At 46.3% G+C, this 15,457-nt stretch overlaps 1 protein-coding gene across 3 annotated transcripts in view; it reads right to left on the bottom strand.

Annotated features, from left to right (window-relative positions):
- Positions 1–13,478, bottom strand: part of WWC3 (WWC family member 3) — a 183,203-nt gene extending 169,725 nt beyond the window's left edge. For all 3 annotated transcript variants that reach the window (XM_074992746.1, XM_074992755.1, XM_074992761.1), the window contains exon 1: positions 13,073–13,478. In XM_074992746.1, coding sequence (XP_074848847.1) covers positions 13,073–13,281 — 209 coding nt within the window. In that variant the 5' untranslated portion in view covers positions 13,282–13,478. The remainder of the gene's footprint in view (positions 1–13,072) is intronic.
- Between the last annotated feature and the right edge of the window lie 1,979 nt (positions 13,479–15,457).

Below are 15,457 nucleotides of genomic sequence, written 5' to 3'. Positions count from 1 at the left end.
ACCTCAGGCTTCATTTACCGTCACCCCATATTTTCTGACCTTGAGTATTCCAATCTTACTTCACTGAAGAACCAACAAAACTTTGATCAACTAAAAAAACTGACTACTTCAAATAACAGCTTCCAGAAAAATCACCTTAGCCTCCCACTTTGATCATATTACCCTCTTCCCCACAAAAACTTTAATTATTTTGATTGGCTCTCCCATCCTAATTGTACCAAATACAAACTTGGTTCCTACCATCTAGGTCCTCAGCTGATCTTCTGTCTCAGTGTATGACACACCCACTTTGCTTAGCCAAGGACGTTTGCCCCCATAACTCACCTGTACTCCTCAAGCACACCTCCATGCCTTCTTCCTTCCTAGCCATTATGCCTGAAATGCCTTCCCAAAATGATTCAGCCAATACCCTGTCCTTCACCCCTTCCAATGACTGAGATTCACCATGACACCAAACTAATGATAATGACTAAGCACATGGCCTGTTCAGAGAGTCACTATTACCCGATACACACATCTTATTTTAATTCCAAAAATTTAAACCTACATATTTTAAATAATACAATCTTGGTTTTTTGGGGGGGTTGGTGGTTTTGTTGGTTTTTGTTTTGTTTTGTTTTTGTTTTAAGATCAGTTTTGTTAGACTGCTATCTAACTAAGGATTTGTACTCGTATTTTAAATTGACTCAATTTATCGTAAGTCCTCACCAACTTCGGATCAATCAATAGAAACCGTTTTAAAATAGATTTACATTAAATTTATACCTGTTCTTCTAAGCCACTTGTAAACTCACCTTTGGTTAAACCAATGCAAATCAGTGTAGACAAGGTCTTAAATATGATGCCTGGCGTTCCTACTACTTCACCCTCTTTCCCTGCCCTCCCACCCTAATTTTGTTTCAACACACCTCAGTGGTATCTTACCATGAGTGTGCTTACAGTATAAATGTGGGCATCCAGTCAGGGCCAATCTTCTGGGGTTCAATTTCACTTGCCTAGTTGGGACACGCAAAATCAAACTATCAGCAGGTTAACAGTTGATCCCTGTACGCCTCAATCTCATGAGGAGTAAGAGAGGTAGGTTGACAGGAGAGTTTCTCCCATCGACCTCCCTCAGTGCGGGGGGTCAGGTAAATCGAGTATACGTAAGGCGATTCCAGCTACACAGTCGCCATAGCTGGAAGTGTTCATCTACAGTAGATTTTTAAGGCCTAATGTAGACCTGGCCTCAGACAGAGAATATCTTTGATGTTGACAATGCACCTAGCAAATCAGGTGGTACTCCAAACTAAAAACAAGAATCCTACTGTCGAAACACGAAAAACATTATTCCCTGGGGGCTGGCCACAATCTAGCCTTTTTGCAACTTTTGTTTCTCTTTTTATCCTTGTTTGTACTAGTACAGATGCTACCATAGTCTATATTTGACTGGGAAGAAGACCAAGATGAGAAAATACCTTACACTTCTATTTTCATTAGCCAATGCTGCAGTCAATGTTAAGAATCTGTGGCGCTTGCTCCCTGGGCAGAAGAATCTAAGTTGTCACATCTGTAGCGGACATGACATTCAGGAAGGGCTATTTTTAAACTGAAGACAGAAAAAGTAGTTTTATTTCATTCTGTCAAAAAAGCAATTACACGTATTTTTGTAGAGACCCACATGTATCTTTATAAAAGTGCTCTCCCACACACTTCCACCACAACACTGAAAGCCCCACAAAGCAAGCATTTTATTCAATAATTTATGAAGGATAAGGAAAAATGTAGTAGAGAGTGTGGGGCGGGGGGGGGGAAGTTTTCTGCTAGATACAAGTTCCTATTCTTCTTTTGTTGACTGTACAGCATTTGTTCTTTTGTTTGCATACTGTTATCATCATACTTCAAACTCTATAACTAACTTTTTGCCTCTAACACAACTAAACTGATATTGATGGATTCTACAGCTATATGGAATCTTGCTCAAGGAAACAGAAACCTAAATCTGCATCTTGTACTCAGGACTGAAATCTCAAGTCATTCATTCTCAGATCAGCAAGTGACAGAAGCTGAAAAGCAGAGCAAAAATGTTCTTTGATATGCCTTCTAGCTACCATTTTTATAGCTATAGACGTAATCAACTTATCTATGATTGACTTACCGGCAGCTAATATTTAAACTCCTGTTCGGTAACACCTAAACGTGTATTATTTCTCAGTGCTTCTGGAGCACGCCGCCTTTTACGTGCAGTTAAGGACAATGTTCCTATCCCTTGCAGTTCATACTTATAATGGCATTTGAAACCCCAGGGTTTATATAGTACATAAAATAAAATTTAATTTCTGTGAGTTTTGACAAATCATTTAGCAGCTTATCTTTCTTCTTGTCATGGTTTCACAGCACTCTACCTTTTTTTTTGTCCTTCTTAAGATGTCACAAAAAATTGAGTAATACAAACATTTATGGTCAGGTTAGCCAATCTAAACTTTAAAAAAAAAGTAACATACTTTTTAACACATGAATCTGTAATTTGTACAGTAGGAAACAATCCTTCGCTTTTTGGAGAGAGATAATCTGTGTAATCTGGAAAGCAGCTTCAATTTCTTCCTTCTGTAACTTAACAACATGACTCTCAGCAAATTTTAAGCCTGTACTATTCAAAATTTTGTGCCACAGGAAGTGCAACATCAGTGTTCAACAAGATTGGATACACTATAGGATACCAAAGACATTAATTAGGTAACGTGGATATTGAATCAACACAGAGACAGATAACTGCCATTGTTTTTCTCCCCAGAACAGACGCATAATTTTGGAACAAATAATACCATAACCATTTCAATTGTTTCAAAGTATCTACACCATAATGCTCCGTGGGTCAAAAAATCAAGTACAAGTTGTTAACCAGGACGATTTCAGTTATCAAATAAGAACAACAAAGAAGCTACCATTTTTAAGTAAACACCAAGTTTAATGTACATCAAGAAGTCCAGTGGCACCTTATAGACTAACAGACACTTTGGAACATAAGCTTTCATGGGCAAAGACCTGCTTCATCAGATGGTCTTTGCCCATCAGCTGGTCTTTGCCCACAAAAGCTTATGCTCCAAAATAGCTCTTAGTCTATAAGGTGCCACGGGACTTCTTGTTATTCTTGAAGATACAGACTAACATGGCTACCTCTCTGACACAAGTTTAATGTAGTACCCAACAATGACTAGTCCAACACACCTCCTTCAAAAACACTTCAAACATACACAAGTTAAGCATGTTTGAAGCTTCAGGGGATGCACCAACTAAATAAAGTAAAAAATACTTGCACCTTTATTTCTCCAGCAATTTAAAGAAATAGACTAATATATTTAAAAAGCTAAACAGGACAGCTGTGATTCTGTGTTTGACTTACCACCTGCATTGTGTAGGCCATAAAAATCCAGCCAATAAGTCTAGCATTCAGAGCAAATCCTGAAGCGGGGAGCAAGGAGAAGAGGGACCAAGTAACTCAGAACAAAGTCAGCCAACCTGAGCATGGAAGACTAGCTGCAGGATGTTCTAAGTGGATCCATGAGCTGCTTTAGAGAGCCCCAAACACAGACTGAAAAGCTGTGATTGTCCTGCAGTGCTGCCAGTCACAGCATCTCTGGGTAGAAGGGGGTTCCCACCACAACCAGGAACCCAGATGAGCATGGTGAGGGAAGGGTGTGGAACAGAGAACGCCCAGGGAGGAATTCCCTCCACAACCACCCAACCCTTCTGCTCTCCCTGGAGGAGGAGAGCTATGGATGTGCAACTGAGGTGGAGCAGCTGCCCAGTGAGAGCACTGCCAGGTAATTTGAGGGCAGTGCAGTGTGACAGAAAGCTTGCAACAGATGGAGCTGAGGGAGCATGAGGGTGGATGTTGCCTGGTGATTTGAGGGAAGCCTATAAAAGTTGAGGAGTACTGCCAGAATGCAGCACAGGAGCATTGCCGAGTGGAATAGAAAATAATCTCAACTACTGTTTTAACCTTCAAAAAAAATCCAAGCTCTTCCAGGGATCTAAATGGAAATCTGAGATGGCATCTTGCACACAGTCATGACTTGTGGGGTGGGGGGAGCCTCCAAGTTTAAAAAAATTCTAAAGTAGATTCAGAAAAGCCTGAGAAATCCTGGACTATATGTAGGTAGTCCGTCGTGTCCAACAATGATGTCTTGAGCTTGCACAGGCTCATTGGTTGTGGACTTGCATGCAGGCTGAGGAGTCCAAGCTTTGAAGGACATGGGTGTTCACAGTGGGGACAAGGGAATTGTCCTGGCTCTGCTGGTGCAGCTGCTGCTGTTGCTTTCTTCCTCTCACAAGCTTCAATGAGGTGTACGTGTCACTGCTCTTCAAAGTTGTCATACATGTATCATATGACAGCATGCCAGCCTGTTCGGTCTTTTGCATGCTGCTCTAGCTGAACTGGTTTTAAACCAGCACGAGCAATGTTGGCCTTCATGCAGTCTTTATACCTCTTGCAAGGCCTACCTTGATCCCTTTTGCCCTGGGAGAGTTCACCATAGAGAAGTTGCTTAGGGATTCTTGACTCCTCCATTCGTATGACATGCCCAGTCCAGCGAAGCTGGGCTTTCAGAATCATGGCTTCGATGATCATGGTTCCTGCTCTGTCCAGGACTTCCAGGTTTGTAACTCTGTCCCGCCATCGAATGTGCAGTATTCACCTCAGGTTGCATGTGTGGAAGCTCTCCAGCATTTTTTAGGTTTGCTGTACAAGGTCCAGGTTTCAAAGCCATACAGGAGACTGGTCAGGACTACAGCCTTGTACACTTTCAGTTTAGTGGACTGTTGGATATTGTGCTGATTCAACACTTGCACTCTCAGATGTCCTAGCGCCTGGCCTGGCAGATTCTGGCATTGATTTCTTTGTCAAGGGAGCCATCATTGGCTATCACACTGCCAAGGTACTTCAACTCCTCTACTGTTTTTAACTCTGTTCCTTCAATAAAGGTTGAAGCAGGGAGAGCAGCAGATCCTGGAGCAGGTTGAAACAGTACCTCGGTCTTTCCTAGGTTGATGGTCAAACCAAAGAAGCAAGTGGCATCAGCAACCTTGTTGACAATGAGCTGGAGATCAGATTCCTTGTGTGCCATAAGTGCACAGTCGTCAGCAAAAAGGGCTTCAAGGATGAGCCTCTCAAGCATCTTGGTTTTAGCACTCAAACGACGAAGGTGGAAAAGTGACCCATCAAGTCTGTATTTTATGTAGACTCCATGGTCCAGGTCCCTAACTGTGTGGCTGAGGATGCACGTGAAAAAGAGGTTGAACAACACTGGGGCCACCACACACCCTTGCTTCACACCATTGGACATCTCAAATGGATCTGAGGATTCGCCATTTGAAAGAAGAAAGCCAGTCATGTCACCGTGGAACAGGCGTATGAGGTTAACAAATCTTCTCAGGCAGCCAAGTTTTGACAGTATAATCCACAGGGCTTCTCTGCTGACGGTGTCAAAAGCCTTGGTCAGGTCTATAAAGACAGCGTACAGATCCAAGTTCTCCTTTGTGCACTTTTCCTGGACCTGATGAACAACAAAGATCATGTCAATGGTGCTGTGGCCTGGGCGAAAATCACACTGTGCCTCTGGTAGGTTCTCCTCCGAGATGCTGGTGATCAAGATCTTCCCAGCAGTACAGAGAAGGGAGATACCCCGGTTATTTCCACAGTCAGCTTTGCTGCCCTTGTTCTTGAAGAGTGAGATAACTGTGGCATCCTTCAAGTCTTTGGGCATGCCTTCTTCCCAGATGCTGATCAAGACTAAAGTCCACAGGCTGCCTACATGCACCTTTGGAGCTACGACTCCCAGTGGTCACCTCCACATGTCGCTTCGCCCCTCTGCCATCACCGCAGGTCTTTGAGGTAGACAGAAGTGATGAGAATGTGCAAAGAACCTGTGCAGGAGAATGTTTAAAGTGGAAGAGCTGTTGCACAGGGGCAGTTCCACTCTCTCGACCTCAGAAGCCGAGTTGCAGTGGTATGAAAAGTAGTCACAGCTGGGACTTCCTAGGCTTCAGTGAATGGCCATGCCATCTTGGGTCCCTTGTCATGCCCTTCACTCTCCACAGAGTGTTGCAGAACCACCTTCCTCATCGTTGGATCTTGCTGTTGATCTTATCCACCCAGTCCACCAGGGCTGACTTTGCATGCTGGGATAGGCAATTCCCTATCTCACCGTAGGTTTCAGACCTGCCGGCTACCTTCACCTGGTTTAGCCCACCTGTTGAAGTGGTTTATCGGGGTGTGGCCGCTGCATGCTACAGCTTCTTGGAGCCACAGGTGAGAGCTGGGTGCCAGGTGGGGACCAAAGGTGCATGAACTGCCCCCGAAGAGACACGGCAAGTCCCCACACCAGAGGTGCTACCCATCCCTGGACACCCCATACACCCTCCGGACTACATAATATTTTATAAAAAGATAACCGATATTATTTTAGAGATTTCAGGGCTTGCCAGTTGGTTATTTTTTCCAAATGTTAATTAAATGTGTATCTTATTTCTTCTTTTAAGTATTTCTAACTTCCAGTTCCATAATTTCTTGTTGTGACTTTAAATTAGCAAAGGTCCGTGAAGTCGCAGCCCTAAACTTCTTTCTAATTAGGTCACTGTCTTAACTTTCCCCTTAATAAATTCATTTAACTCTTTGTTTGTCATTGGAAGGAATATTTTTCCAAATTTCAAATCATTCTGTTATCTCTTTTTAACCCTCTCCAATTTTTCAACATCCTTCATAATGAACTGCACAGTATCATAGCAGAGGTCTCTCTAATGCCATATAAGAAGAAAATATTAACTGTCTGTTGCAATATCCTCATTTTTACACCCAGGATATATGTTAAACAAATTCAACAAGATTTTCCAGTGCAGTGCTCTGGAAAAAGTTACCTTCTACATCTGTGGTTTATGACCAGTGTGCCATGAGAACTGTCCAAGTGTTCCATGAAATGTCGTCAATTCCCCCTCACTGTGGCACTTTTGATGACCCCACATCTGCTGTGGCGTTCTTTGCAGAGCCACCATGAGGAGAAATGGCAACCCCACAAAACCCCATTCACACTGTGATGCAGCTGAAATTCAGCTTCCCAGCCTGAATGACCTGGTGGGAGCTTGCCCCCATGCCCTGCTCCAGCAAGAGGGAGAGAGGGCAGGAGCCCATTGGAGCTGGGATGCAGTTCAAATGCTGTGTCCTGGATCCAACAGGCTGACAGGGATGGGAACCTGCGTTCAGTGTTTACTTGTTGACTTAACCTCTCTAGCATGGCATTGAGCAGATTTTGAAAATGTGCCTGTGCTTGCTGTCTAAGACTGTGTATTCTATGGTAGATTTGAAACATTCATGTGTTTGGTCCTTGTTTAGCTTGTTGTATGCAGTACTATGTTGGAAACCTCTCTAGTAAGACCCCAACCACAGTAAATGTGATATTTATGAACAATCAGTTTGGCTGAAAAAAGTTTGTTTCTCTCATTGAAGTGTGATGTGCTACTGTAAAGGTGGGGTTCCACTGTTCTACATCCTCTAAAGTAGCATTTTTCAAACTGTAGGTCAGGACCTCAAAATGGACCCCATTAGACTTGATGGGACCCAAGGCTCGAGCTCCCTCATGCCTCACTGGGGCATTGTGACACTGGCTCCCGCCCCCTCTCTCCCAGGATGATGTAGTAATTGTCATCAGAAGGAGGTCACAGTGCAATGAAGTTTGAGAATCCCTGCTCTATAGCCTGTTCAGATCCAAAGCTTTCCAGAATATAGTTTCTCAGTATGTAGGTATGGCCTGTATTTTTAATACCGTCGCCTTGCAAACTGTGTCAAACTTACCAACTGATTCTGACTGCTCTGGATCAGTGACCAAACATCACAATTTACCGTTTCACCTACGAGCAAACTATATTAGCAACTATTTTGTTTTCTTCCACATCATTGACAAAAACTGTTAAACAGCTTTAGACCAGGTGGCACTGAGAGCACACCCTGTTTAGTTAGGGATTAGCACTATAACAAAAAGGAGCAGCAGCCAGAAAATGAGGAGCACAATCAGCGATCACACGGGAAAACCTGGTTGAAGTGACAGAACCAAACTAGAATCCAATTCTCCAAAGCAGCATTCAGCTGCCTGAGTCAGGGGAACCTGCTTTCTCTTCCTGCAATTGCCAGGCTCATTCACGGCACGGCACACCACCCTCCACTTATTAGCCCACACATCTTCCTCTTGAACCAACTGGTGGGATCTGCTGCTGCCTGAGGAGCCCAGGTGCTGGAACGAGGGGTGCTGCTTCACCCCTTGTCTTGAAGTAGTTTCCATCATGTACAGTTGGTTCAATGATGCTCAGCACCCTCCACCTAAAAAGTTATTCCAGTGCCCCTACTGAGAAGGGGAGTCATGCTGGTCAGAAATATAGAACTAAAAAAAAATCATGCCCCCAAAGAGAGTTATGTTGACAAAACCACTAGCAGCAACAGTCCTGTCAGCTTAAGTATTGGTCATTCAGGAATATGATATTACCATGCCATCAGAACTTCTGTCAGAATATGCCGCATCCACATTGATGGACATAGCCCATGTCTACACTACAAAGCCTAAGTATAATAAATACAGAAGGGGGAGCTCACACTAAGTGATGATTATCCATTAAAAGTTAAATTCAACCTTCCCCTCTCTCCTCCCCACCCTCATGTAGCAATCAATTTGTTAACCAGACAATTGTTGGTAGGTTTAATTTTGTACTCAAACAACAGACAGAGCAACACTGCATGCTTACTACCTGGAGGTAATGCCCAACAAGAAGAAACATTCCCCAAACTGCTGGGAATGGGGAGCACGCTGGAATGCCTAACAGAGTCTTGCCTCTGACATGCGCTTTGGGGTGGGGGCTCCAGATTTCTTATCATTCTCTACTTAGTAGAGGTTAACAATTTCAGGGACTTGTGGATAGGGTTGCCAGCCTTCCAGGATTGTCCTGGAGTCTCCAAGAATTAAAGATTAATCTTTAATTAAAGATTATGTCACGTGATAAAATCTCTAGGAATACTTCCAACCAAAACTGGAAATCCTACACGTGGGCCAAGCTTCAAATTTCCCCCTAATGCCTCCTGGCTGCTAGACAATAAAAACATGAGGCGGAGGAGAGGACTCACCCCACAAAATCTTCTGGCTACTTCTGGAATGGGAGTAATTTCTGCTACTTTACTCCTACCCCTGTCTCCTGCCTGATGCTATGGGAGGTGGACTACTGCTACCTTCAACCCAGTCCGACCCTAAACCTAGTCTTAAGTCCTTTTTCCCCAAAAAATGAATGGCTGCAATATATTTGCCTCAGCGGCTGAGAGCTTTCCCAGGCATTGACACAACTGAGTTAACCTGATTCTGACTTTACTGCACTGCCACCAAGAATCAGAGAGGTAGCCGTATTAGTCTGCATCTTTGAGAACAAGTAGTAGTCCTGTGGCACCTTACAGACTAACAAGTATTTTGGAGCATAAGCTTGCATGGACAAAGCTTCCCTGTTGCATCTGACAAAGCAGGTCTTTGCCCACGAAAGCTTATGCTTCAAAATATCTGTTAGTCTATAAGGTGCCACAGGACTTCTTGTTGCCATCAAGAAGACACTGAGAAACAACAATGAAAACTGACAAGACTGGTCAGTTTTCAGTCTACTGAATTTCCTGAGGAACATCTTAGCAGCAGCATACTCCAAAGATGTCCGTCTGTAAGATAACATAGCACCAGTTTATCCCGAGTTTGCGTTTGAAAGGTTATCTTTGCAACCACAAGGCTAGAATGAAAGCTTAAGTTCTACAGAAGCTGATGGTGCTAACTTGATATAAATCACCTTTAGTATCTGCTTCAAGTTAAACGGGTCAATCTTCACTCAATAAACTGTCACATATTCTGCATTCTTGGTGAGCAAAAGGAAGATTAAGCATTAATCTAAACTGGTGTTCAAATAACACTGTACCCATATCAACATTCCAAATTATTATTTAAGAGAATTAAGGTATATGATAATTTTGAGCATGCTGAGGTAGATTCAGTAATGAATTCAATGGTGTTATGCTAACACTTGTTTAATTCTTTCCTCTGCACTCAGTATATTTGCTCCACATATTCCAAAGAACCATACTGAAAGAGTTCGTTCCATTACATTTCAAGGGAAAACAGAGACTGACTACTGGGACAAACATTCTAGACTTCAGACACACTTCAGGGAGCATATTCAAAGCCAAAGTTGGTCCATTAAACAACAACATTACCTCCCGAACCTTGTCTCTTTAACATCCTGGGACTGAAAAGGCTATAGCACCACTGCATATGTTAAATAAATCAACAACAGCATCAGAGTATAAAATCACTTATAGAAATTTGTCAACTGAATACACAAAAGTACAGTACATGAACACAAGTGTACACATACACACAGAGAACCAAACAGGCAAAGTTCTGTTTCAAAATAAAACATTTACCTTTATAAACAGCATATTTATCTACCAAAACAGCAATGTTCCATTGTACGAGAAAACAGGAGTTGAATAAATTATTATTACAGTCTTTAAACCAGACTCCACTTAAATGTTTCTGTGGCCTGCTTAGCATTCCTTGCATATTTCTGGCAAGGTAGTTCTGGCCGAAGTTCAAACTGTCCTTTTCCAACTTCACTTAATATAAAAAAGTGTTTAATACAGAAAAGTAACTCAGCAAACTGTTTCTTATTTTACCAACACCTAAAATACTGACACTTGTGTTCAGTAACTATAGTATGTGGAAATTTCTTACAGCAGCTCTTCAAAGTAAGATTATGTTTACCAGATCATGACACCTATAAATGTTGTACACTTCTATAATCTTTAAATTATAATAAATTCTTCATTTAGCTGATGCAAGTTTATTAAAAAAAGTAAAACCTCTTTTTAAAATTTGATGGTCTTGCTTGCTAGCAATGAGTTAATGCAATTTATTACATGCTCCAAAGCCCAAAATGTGAAATAATTTTGTAACAATCTAGTCCAAAGTTATTTGTAGTGGCCAGTGTTTTTCTCAAATTGACTAGAAAAAACACTAATTTACCAGATTTCTCCCTAAATGTTGTCTTCTAATAGATTACTGTATGATATTATTTCCTCATATCTCAAGCAGCTGTGTTTCTAATTTGTCCAAACCAGCTAATAAATCAGCATGGTCAGGCTACAGTGTAGTGGACTGTATAATAGCATTTGAGAAATGCACACACACACACTCTGGGATTCCAATTACACACACACCTCACAAAACTATGTACAGACACTAACGTCAGACAGTGCCGCTCTGTCTCCTAAAATAAGCTATTAAAAATCAGAAGTCAAAAGATACTGTAATACTTAACAGAAATGACTGGAGACCCAATTCTGCAACCACACACATGCCTACCTGAAATGGGTTCACCAGTTCAGAAGACAGCGTGCTTATTCACGCAAGTAAAGTTAAGCATGTGCAAGTGTTCACAGGGACTAACTACTGTGTTAGGAAAAAACACTATTCAGGTTTATCTATTCACTATAAGAGACTTTTTGTTCCATTTCTTTTAAAAACACACAATTACCACCACCACCACCCACTACACGTTGAGCTCCTGTCATGTCCGATGTCTCCCTCAGTATCTCCTTCAACCTTGCCCTGCCCAGTGCAGAGTGGCTTAGTTTCTGTAGACTAGCTCTGCATCAATCTACTGTATCATCTACCCATTCTCTGTTGGGTCTGCCTCTCCTATTCCAACCGTCCATTATGCTGAATACCAGGGTCTTGACTTCTTTCATCTTTCTTTAAAACACAGCTATATCTAAAATAGTTCAGATTCATGGGAGGAGGAGGAGTTCGGGGTTTCTAGAGCAGAGAAGCAAAGACTGCACACAAAGCCTCTTCAAGATACTTATATCAGGGGAGCCCAAAATATTTGTCTAGTCTTCTGAGAAAGAAATGATGGGCCAAGGCTTGAGAAGGAGAAATGGTTTTTATATTAGCAGCATACAAATATCAGAGTGGTAGCCTTGTTAGCATACAGAGGAGTAACATACAAATGACAACTCTAACGTCTACCACAATGCACCAAATATCTGCACTTTTCCACTTCAAAGGGATATGGCACCCACTATTAAACCTTACCAACACTCATGTTGACATACAAGCAATAAGTTTGGAGGAGACCAGAGCAAGAGGCATTTCTTTGACTTCGTATTGGAAAGTAACATAGAGGTAGTAGTTTTAGTCTGTATTCTAACAAAACAAACTAGCAGTCATGTAGCACCTTAAAGACTATCAGTACAATTTATTAGGTGATGAGCTTTCCTGGGGCAGACCCACTTCAGCAGATCTATAGAATTTCCAGATCTGATGAAGTGGGTCTGTCCCACCAAAGCTCCTCACCTTAGTAGTATCAGAGGGGTTGCCGAGTTAGTCTGTATCTTCAAAAACCAACAGGAAGTCCTGTGGCACCTCATAGACTAAGAGATATTTTGGAGCATAAGCTTTTGTGGGCAAAGACCCGCTTTCATCAGATGCATAAGAAATCAATCACCTAAGAAAGCATTTTGTTAGTCTCTCAAGTGCTCCAGAGCTGCTGGTTTCTTTCACATTGGGAGCTGAGTTAAAGTTTACCAGGGCAACTGGTGACTTTCAAAGGCCTTTAACTATGCAGCGGTATGTGGCCTTCCCGGCCCTCCCCGGCTTGCAGACCTCCCCCACGGCACAAACAGGCCACCGCCGCCCCAGATCCAGCAAACCCAGCGCTGCAACCCGGCCGCTTGCTCAGGTGGCTGACGCCCCTGCCGCCCAGCCGCACCGCCGCGGGGTTAGCCCAGCTCCGAGCGAGCACCCGGGGGGCATTACCCGCGAACCCGCTGGTGTCCGAAAGCAGCACACGCCCCGCTGCGGAGGCAGCAGATCCGATCCGACCCGACCCGACCTACTCGCGCCGGGGGGGGGAGGGGGTGCAGCCAGATGTAACCGGGCCTGGCCGGGCTCCAGCCCCACGGACCCCCAGGGGAGCCGCTAGCGGCCCTCGCCCCGGCCCGCACGCAGCCCCCGGCGGCCCTTACCTGTCGCGGGGGTCGATCCACGAGGTCTGCCGCGTGTTGTGGTCGATGTAGAAGACGCGCCCGTCGAAGTCTCTCGCCTCCTCCCAGCCCGCGGGCAGCGGCAGCTCCGAGCTCTCCCGGCCCCGCGGGCCGCCCCCCGCCGCCGGCTGCCCGCCTTCCTGCGCCCCGGCCGCTGCCCGCCGCCGCCGCCCGCCGCTCAGCCACGGCATGGCCCCGCCGCCGCCGCCCGCCCGCCGCCAGCCGGGCCCCGCAGCCACCGCCGCCGCCGCCTGGCCCTGGCCCCGGCCGCCCGCCGCCGCTGCCTCCAGCGCTACCAAGCGGCCCCGCGGGGAGCGGGACTCGAGCGGCTCCGGCAGCGCCGCGCCGGGCTCATCCTCCGCCGCTCGCAGCCGGGCCCAGCCCGGCCCGGCCCCGCCGCTAACCCCGCCCGGCAGCGGCCCCGCGTCGCCCAGCGCCCGCCCCGCTCACGGCCCCGCCAGCTCCCCCCGCCGCAGCCCGGCGCCGGCCCCGGCCATCTTCCCTGCCTCCCGCCCGCGCCAGGGCCGCCCCTCCCGCCGATTCCCACGCTGGGGCGGGGAGCGGCGCTTCCCCTCCGCCTCCAGCCCCGCCGGCGCAGACGCGCCCTCCGGCCGGGTCGGGCCGGGCCAGGCTAGGCCAGCCCCGCTCCCGGGCAGGGGGCCGAGGAGGAGGCGGCGGCGGCGGCGGGCGGGGGGAGCTGCTGGCCCCCGCGGCGCGGAGACAAAGAGGGAGGGGGCGGGCGCGGGTTACCGCCGCCTCCCACCCTGCTGGGGCTGCTCCGCTTCCCTGCCCAGGGCTGAGGGAGCTGGCTCAGCGCGGGCCCATTCCGGCTTCCTCCCCCTCCCCGCGTCCTCCCCGCTTCGTTTCAGCCCAGGCGGGGCGCCTTGGGCTGGCTCGTGTGCGCCGGGAGCGGGGGGCTCGGTTTCCCCGAGGGACCGCAGAAGATGTAAGAATGAGAGGCGGGCGAGATCAGCTGCCCAGCCCGCCGGGGCATCAGTCGCGTGCGCTCCCACGGGGCGAACTGCCTTGGGCGTAGCGCGAGCCAGAGGTGAAGGGATGAGTTAGAGAAGCTGGGATGATAGCGGGGGCCCTGCAGGTCAGGGGGTGTCGAGCCCTTCCTGTCCCCATTTCTCCTCATGCTTCGTGGTGTGCAGGCACCGCTTTCCTGGGGTCAGCACTCTTCCTTTCAGGGCTGAGCTGTGGTGTGTGAGTAGTCAGGCACAAGAGTATCCTGGGGGGTGGGGGGTTGCCAGCAGTGAGATAGGTTTAGTAATGGCTAAGAGAGCCCATTAGATGGAATGCTACAAAGGATGAAGGGGGGTCACAGTATTTAGTAAATGGGGGAGGGATGTGTCTGTGGAGCAGGATCAGCATTTGACAGTAGGATAGGTGGAGGCAGCTCCTGTTACTACATTTACTTGACAGAATGATGTGTAACCCACACTCCTAGGTGTGGTTAACTGTCCCAAGGAGAGGTACCTAGACTGCATCCCAGAGAAAGAATGAGTGTCCTCTACAGCCTGAGCTGAGAGCCAGACAGCTTTTAGCTTAAGCTACAGAGGTCCCAGGTTGGAGCCTGGCTTTCAGCAGTTACAGATGCAGCTGTAGGCAATCATACTCCTGATTCCTGGAGTGTTCTGCATTATCTACAAGGACAGAGTGCTCGTATGAGTGAGTTGAGGCATCACTCAGAGTTAAGGTTGAGTTGGCATGTACTTCAATTCTGTTTCCAGCTTCCAGAACTTTGTGTGCTTTTCTTTATTTCCTGGCTTTCAAAGAGTTGAGTTCAGCTGACCTTGGTCTGGAAGGGCACAAAGTACCACCAGCCAATCTTAAATCTAGGTTAAACCTGGGGGACATTTAATTTGTATTTCTTAAAGTAATTAATTAGCACCACCATGGATCATACCCAGCTCCACCCTTCACAGCCTCTGGCTCCTTCACATTGATTACTCTCTGTAGAATGCAGTGGCTGCATATTAGGCCCTTGCCTGTCTCTGCGTCATCTCCATGTCTACTCCACAGAGAGGCCAGCGGCTGCATGGAACCGGCCGGGGGAGGATTCAGGGTCAGGGACAGAGTCAGCAGAGACATGTTTTGAAGAGGACACAGCTATTGGGCCTGCCATGAGAGGAAGGCTGGTCCAGAGGTTAGGAACGGAAACATGGGTCCAGTATGTTGCTCTGTGACAAACCATTTGTGACCTTTTCCAAGTCAGTTTCTCTGTGTCTAAGCTCCCCATCTGTAAAATGGGAATAATAGCACTTCCCAGCCAAAATGGAGCCCCTTAGTCTACCTGCCTCAGGCTCACAGGCAGGCTATGGGAGGGGCTCCATTTCCATAGAAAGGGCAACAGAGTAAATTGGT

The sequence above is a fragment of the Carettochelys insculpta genome, chromosome 1 (assembly GCF_033958435.1).
Source record: "Carettochelys insculpta isolate YL-2023 chromosome 1, ASM3395843v1, whole genome shotgun sequence".
NCBI lineage: Eukaryota > Metazoa > Chordata > Testudines > Carettochelyidae > Carettochelys > Carettochelys insculpta.
Note: the sequence above shows the minus strand (reverse complement) of the source record. Positions and strands in the feature narration are given on the sequence as shown.